Source organism: Copidosoma floridanum, unplaced genomic scaffold (assembly GCF_036245765.1).
Source record: "Copidosoma floridanum isolate Cflo_tuat_1 unplaced genomic scaffold, Cflo_Japanese_pri ptg000025l, whole genome shotgun sequence".
NCBI classification, from domain to species: domain Eukaryota; kingdom Metazoa; phylum Arthropoda; class Insecta; order Hymenoptera; family Encyrtidae; genus Copidosoma; species Copidosoma floridanum.
In genome coordinates this window covers 3,176,366-3,184,139 of record NW_028321902.1, presented here as the reverse complement: position 1 = coordinate 3,184,139, position 7,774 = coordinate 3,176,366, and the positions used below count along the sequence as shown (strand labels likewise).

Genomic DNA, 7,774 nt, shown 5'->3' with positions numbered 1-7,774 from the left:
TTAAATGAAAATTATAAGCCCTCAATAATTACAAAAAAATATTTATTGAAAGTTTATTTGTCACTTCCTAAACACATACTGTGTTGTAACAGAGTTAAAATTCTCAAAATTTTTTTATAATATGAATGATATAGGCAAGGTTTTATTTAAGTGTTTATAATATTTTCAGTGTAACAGTATATAAATTTGTAAAATACTATAAAAATATTAGAATAAATATCATATGGGTTTATTCGTTCGTTTTCTTTTTATTTTGCCTCTATACTTTCTCAATTAGGATTAGCTTAATAACCCCGTACTATAGTGAACAAAAATAAAAGTGTGCTCCTTCTTTTTGGAAAAAATATAAGGACAAAAAGTCCCTTACTTATAAGCAACCTCTAGATATCATATATCATGTTTGAATAAAAATTAAAAGATCAAGGTATATATAGCAGTATGCTTCGTGTACATTATTTTATTATCCGTTGCACAACAGAAACCTTTATGTTGCAAGTAGAAACTGTCAATTTCTCTTTCATTTCATACGATCAAATTTCATCGGATTGAAATGATACGTTATAAAGGCATTGTTTTATAAATTAGAATTCTTGAGGAAAGTAAATCATATTATCAATGAGTTATTTAGTTTGAATCAACGTGAACAAAATACTTTATATACTTTCTTAAAGGTTATTAAGTTTTATTAAAAGAAAATATGTAACAACGGACGACTTACGTCATTGTCAATTATACAAACAATGTTAGGTGGGTGAAAGAAAACTAAAATGTTTCCTAATTGGGTCATTCCAAAGTTAATATTTAAACTTTTATAGATAATAATTTTTCATCGGTATTCTAGATTCTTAATTTACTGAAAAAAAATATTGTCTAAACTACATAAAAATTCGATGTTTCTAATTATTTAATTGCAGTCTTGTCTATAAATGCTTTTACTTAAGTTTTTTTTGTAGCTACCATGTTTTATACACATCAAATAACTCTAAACCTGTGAAACCATTTACAGCAAAAAAATTAAGAACAAATTTTATACAATATTCATCTGGTATACCTGATATTTTTCATCATAAGTATTTTTGTATTAGACTCTTGAACATAAAGCATCGATTAAAGTGTAAAATCAAAAAATTGTACTTAGCGTCAGTGGATCGACAAGTGTATAAGCGTATTAATTAACTTATACTGTAAAATGTTTGAACTGTAATTTTTATCTTTCTATTAATGTGTTTTAAACTATAAAATCTCAAATGGCTTTGGTTAATTATTCGTAAAAAAAGATAAGGTAATGCAGTGACATCATTTATTCTTTTTCTTTATACATTTTCTTTTGTTAACCGTGACCGTGACTAAGCAGATATTTTTAATCTTGGTGACAGTCTATTTATCGACAACTGACCCATGTTTTTTGGGAAAAGATATATACAAGGTCTTGTCTTCACTAAGCCATGCCTCAACTTTTTCGATATCATACTTTTCTAAAATGTCACGCGGGATGGTCATAGTTTTGGATGAGACGTTTCCATCCTCTTCTAGTTGACCCGTTACTGTAATGGAGTTATCACAGACCTAAAAATTACACAGATCTCTTAGTTAACATATTTTTTTATAATAAAATGAGCTATATACATATAAATTAAACGGTGCTGTGGGCTCTGCCCGCTTCTCGAACCAAATCCCTCACAGTTTAAAACAAATATTTGATTTCCCGATTTTGAAAAAACAATTGAATAATTCGCAACTATAAAATATGTTGTTTTTATTTTCAGTAAAAGTGGAAACTTCTAATTATTTGATCACATTTTCAAACATATGCGCACTCAAGACTTGTCTCAACCAACATCACACCAATCAGCACATACGTTTTGAAACTTAATTTATGTGTTTAACACGAGCGGATTAAACATTTTAAAAGTAAAACTAGAAAAAGACGTAGACAAAACACTTCCATACTTACGGTGGCGCTGATTGAATCTAGGGAATATTGTGCACAATACATCATCCTCTTATAGACGTGCTACAAATACACCACTGTCATGAATTTGTAAGAAATACACAAAAAAATATTTTTGTTCACAATTGCTCATGGCTTTACCTTATTATTGTCGGATGAGAAGGGAGAATCACTACCACGTATCTTTGTAAGGGCTAACTGTCTTTCCTCTGTATTTGTGTTGCTCGAAGACACAGTCTGACGACCCGATAAGTCAGAATGTTCAGGCATACTTGGAAGTCCTACATCATCGCCTTCATCAATTTTTACATCCGCATTTTTGTCAGCCATTTTGATTAGAATACTAGTATATCGTGGTTTTCTCGACTGTTAAAAAAAGCGTGGATTGTGGTTAAAGTTACTTTATGCGTAACCCCTCTTTACTAATAGGTGAAGTGAGTGTCTTTCGGTCTCGTGGCCGAGAATAGAATGAAAGTCTTTATGTAAGCCGATTACTTCAGCTACGATTCTACGTATGCCCCCAGCATGAATGATATGCATAACCGATGTAGGATATAGTATGTTTTAAATCCGCTAGGTGCATGAGGTTGGATGGGAGGGCTGGCGCCACTAGTCACTTTAACATATATTAAGCATTGGGTCTCATAGGCAGTAGGAGTCAATTCACTAATGATGGACACTTGAACTTTTTTTTCCATAAGATTTATAACATGAACTTTGGGACAAAATGTGGCAGCACCACTCATACATACGCTGTAAAATCCAAGTGTGTCAAAGTACATGTTTAAAGAGTGTAATCGAAATTTCTGTTTTTTATAAAATACATTATATCACTTCTGATAAAAGTTTCAAGAACAACTAAATCGATGCTTCGTAAACTATTTCACCTGTTCTATTGAACCGAAAAAATTTTTTCTTTAATGATTGGCATTAAAAGATTGCAGAGAGTGAAACATTTGTGTTACAGATTGTATAAGCTTGTAGACGTGTTTAAGTTTTAACGTTAGCCACTTCATTTGTTTTTATACAGGCTGTTCGGCACTAGTACTCGCGCCTCGCCTCGAATACAGTTGCAACATTCCATACTCCAAAATGTTGGCCAGGCGCAATATTCCTGATAGTATAGCCCAGAAACGTTTAAAAGTTATGAATTCAAATTTTATAAATTTAGCATTTATTCGCAAAGAAACGTAGTCATTAAATGTTTTGTTTATTGTTTTAGTATTTAGAAAGTTAACAAGACCATTACAAAAATGTTAATTAATAAAAAAATTCGTATTTAAAAATTTAAGGACCAAAACAGGGGTAAAAATTCGAATGTGGAAAATGACAGGAAATAATAGCGTGCATAAATACATTAATTTAATGATAGAAAATTTTTTCTAATCTAAAAAGTATACTAAAAATTGCAGGAAAACGGACGAGTTAGATCATACCTAAGATCAATTTAAGGAGGCTCCAGCGAGCACTGGTACTAACCCGAAAACTATTCGGTTAGTTGGTATCACTGCTGTGAGTACATATCTATATATACGTGTGTATAGCACGTATATATAGACACATATATATATATATATATATATATATATATATATATATAATTTTTTTATATTATAATGCTCTACGTCCGGCTCTTTTAATAAGGGCACTACTTTGGGCACTTAGCACTTTGGAGAAGGAAAGGAAGAGGGATGGGAGGCCTCCCATTACTGGGAGGGGGTAGGGGAAAATTAGGCCATTACGCTGCGAGGAGGTCGCCTAAACCCTCCTCGAGGAGCATTGCGTGGTAAAAAAGCACATGTGAAAAATCACAGAGGTACTTGCCCGATAAGTCGCACTGGCCGGGAATTACACCACGGTCTCTCGTGTGCCAATCCACGACCTAGCTGACTAAGCTACCGCGCGCTCCGTGTATATAATATATGCGAGCAGGCGAGCAACATCATCTATATATATATATGGAGCACGCGGTGGCTCGGTCGGCTAGGTCGTAGATTGGCACGCGGGAGACCGTGGTTCGATTCCCGGCCAGTGCGACTTTCGGGCAAGTACCTCTGTGATTTTTCACATGTGCTTTTTCACCACGCAATGCTCCTCGAGGAGGGTTTAGGCGACCTTCTTGCAGCATAATTGCCTAATTTTCCCTTACCCCCCTCCCAGTAATGGGTGGCTTCCCATCCCATTCCTTGTCCCTTTCCCAAGTGCTAAGTGCCCATAGTTGTGCCCTTAGTAAAGGAGCCGGAACTAGAGCACTATAAAATAGAAAACAAAAAAAAAAAAAATCTACATGTATGGAAGCGCGCGGTGGCTCAGCCGCCTAGGTCGTGGATTAACACGCGGGAGACCGTGGGTCGTGCCCCTATTAAAGGAGCCGGAAGTAGAGCACTACAATTTAAAAAAAAATAAATTTATATATATGATGTATCCGTACCTATGGTAAACAAACAGCAGCTTCTGTCAAGTACAGAGCGTTTAATTTAGAATTAGTTTTTTTTGTGTTATAAAAAATTTGTGATAAAATAAAATATAATTGCAGTTAAAATTTTTCAAGGTTCTATTATATTTAAAAAAAAAAAAGTGTAAGTAATCCATAGGAGAAAACGATTAAAAAAGAGTTCCAAATGACATGAATCCTATGTAAGTACTTGCAGTGTAATTCTGAAATATTCAAAAGCGCGTGACTTACAAAAAACAAGATAGCATCCCGTCATGACCCTGCTAATTCAATGACTTGATCAATACTTTACGAAATATCTCAAATATTTTCAGGCTTACCTATATTTTTTAAGGTACCATCTGAAAGCTAAGATGTTTTTCTATAAAACAGTTACAGTCCTGATATGTAACTCCTCAATTATTGTTAGAAAATACCGATGTTTTCACGTTGCTCCATGAGAGACTGTGTACTATGTACAAACTTTGAGAGCAAATATCTCAAAATTTTCCAGGGTTAGAGGGGTAAATAAGGACACCGTTGGAATCAGCGTGTTTTTATCTATCAATTGAGTTACCTGTGGCCTCCTAACTTCTCCTGCTGGAGCCCCCTTGAGAAACAGTTTGGCGATAAGTCGAGCAAGAAAAGGCCTTAATCATTCTCGTGGCCCGGATCAGCCATTTTTTTTCTGATCGGCAGCAAGACCATCCAAATTTTTATTTTATCACTTTACAAATAACTTTTCGAACAAAACCTCTATATGTAGGCAATGAAAGTAATAAAAAACTTTTCGCAAAAACACGTGATAACAGATCATGCGGCTTTGTTTCTCGTATACCAGTAGTGTTTCAAAAAACAAACTAAGTATACGTATCAACGTCGACGGCATTGGAGGCCACGACTACTTTCGTAATTGCGTAGTACTGGCTTGTGTGCTGACATCGAGGTCTATTTGTGTGTAACAAATCTTTTATTTTCCAGTGCATTTTTTTTTATTTGCATGTAGCAAAAGTTGATGCTGATTGCTGATAAAGTTTTTTGAATTTCGAAAATTCGAGTCAAAAAGTAAGAGATATGAAAAAAATTTCGTAATTTACGATCTAAAAATTTAATAGGACTACTCAAAAAAAATGATTTTTTTTTCAACCCGCATTTTTTTAAAATTAACTAATAAACTACGTGACTCAACGTTCCAGAAGTGCCAGCCAATAGTCGTTAAACAGTTTAATAATGGGCACGTGAAGTATTTCTTCGATGTCATGAACTTTAGTTAAAAACGATTAATACCGATCTGAGTGATAAGCTAAAAAGTTTTACTTCCTATATGCCCATAAAAACTTGAATGCTTCAAATTAAATACGTTTGTAACTTCTTGTAATCATAAGAAGCCATTTTTAAATGTAAATTAAAGTTACATCTCCAGTTTGTGAAATAGAATGGCAATACTCACTCGTGGCTTTTTATTTCGATGTAGTTTCTGGGGATGAGTCCCTCCCGGGAGTCGAGCTTGGCTCGGTACCAGTTCATGTCGTTCTCCATGTTGAGGATCTGCAACAAAATATTCGACAAATTTGTGTTTTTTTACTAAAAACAAAAAAGCAAAAAAAATCAGGGTTTGGTGTACACTTAGGCTGCTGATACTTAATTCATTGGCTTCTAATACTGTAACATCGTGATCTTTAATTTCTCGCAATGGCGATGAGTATCGACACTCAGATATTCGATTAATATTTTTTAAATACATACGAGCATTTATTTAAGTGCTGCTCATTTGTATTGGCTCAGCAAGCAAATATGTCCCAGAAAATAGCACCAAAGCTCCATTCATTCTATGCGAGCTTTTTTTAGTGTTATACCACACTGTAAAATTCGTTAAAATAACAGAACTTGTCGATTTTTATACAACATACACAAATTAAAAAATCGGCAAAACGTTAATTTTCTTTAATTCCACACTATTTTGTGATCGACGTATCTCGGTACATATCCTGATGATCTAAGAGAACGATTTCGCAATATACACCCTAACGTGATCATCGTTTGAAAGAAAGTTATATCACGCCAGCAGATCACACGAACTTTTCAGTTGATCGCGGGCTCAAACGAAACATTGATTGGTAATATATTGATATTGTAATAAATAAGTATATTGTAGTAAATAAGTAGTAAAAAAAGTAATGTGGTAGAATATACCGATTTCGAAATAATCGATGGATTGGCCAACCCGAGTGCAAAAAATCACTCAAATCTTCAATACTTGCCAATCCGAGGCTTAATACTTTTTATTGTTGCTTTAGACCGTCGGCAGTTTAATAATCATATCGCAGAATAGTTATCTGAGAAATAACAAATACAAATATTCTATTGTGTCTGAGATTTGAATTTACGGAAAAAGTAGTTTTCCTACGAGTGTGAAAAGTCTTTGTTTTCGAACCGAGAGGTTTGCGGCCCGAGCCGAAGGCGAGGTTTGTAACGAGGTTCGTAAAGGAGACTTTTCGAACGAGTATCGGAAAACGGCTTTTTCGCCCGAGGAAGTACCAGCCTCCTAAAACCACCCGATGGCGGAAAAATTCTTTTACATCTACTTTGCATCTTACATAAGGCAAAGATTAAATTTATCTGGAATTGACTGTCTGGCTGACTTAGTGTTATATTAGCAGGTATTTAAAATTTATGACGATATTATATTTAATGAATAATATAATTGTCTCATAATTGTAACTGTAAAATAATTTAATTGGTTAATTTAACAAGTTTAATATTCTTTTTTAAGTTTCAAAGAAATTTTAAAGTGTAATTCAAAAGGTTGCGCAAAAAGGAGCCCACCTGCCTACACAGCTTGGCCCCCTTTACCGTGTACCCCCTCTTGCATCCAATAAATACAACATTTTACATATGTTTAACGTTGGCATTGTTCAAAATGCACTATAACATGCCTCAAAATTCCTTTTACTAAATTATCAAACAGTAATCAATTCATAAGTAGATTTTTTTCAATATCCAAGCATTTTTTTAAGTTTTATCCTTGTAAATATTAAAATTGAGGTCTCATGTAAGCCATTATTAATCACATAATTCTCATTCGTATAAGTTTTTTAAGAATGAGTCATAAAAAATATTTAAAAAATTCATGTACATTCTACATATTTTATATCTGAAAAACAATATTTGTCGTAACTAGACTAGTAATGTTACCATCCGAAGACAATACCGAAAACTATTCCAAGCATCTATTTTTATATATGAATTTAACTGTTGTGACTTTCAAATGAAAAATAATAAACATGACGTATTGAATATTTTTGCCTTAATAAGAAATTAAAAAAAATTGTTGAGTAAAAGAACATTTTATCTTCAATCTTCAATTTCCAGGTAAAAGCGTTAGAATT

At 33.5% G+C, this 7,774-nt stretch overlaps 1 protein-coding gene across 1 annotated transcript; it reads right to left on the bottom strand.

Annotated features, from left to right (window-relative positions):
* Positions 1-1,377: 1,377 nt before the first annotated feature.
* On the bottom strand, positions 1,378-2,448 carry LOC149373921 (uncharacterized). The gene is made up of 3 exons (XM_089595461.1): positions 2,093-2,448; positions 1,955-2,014; positions 1,378-1,566 (listed from the first exon to the last, which is right to left on the bottom strand). The coding sequence occupies exons 1-3, from the start codon at positions 2,279-2,281 to the stop codon at positions 1,378-1,380; spliced, it is 438 nt and encodes a 145-aa protein (XP_089451587.1). The 5' UTR covers positions 2,282-2,448.
* Between the last annotated feature and the right edge of the window lie 5,326 nt (positions 2,449-7,774).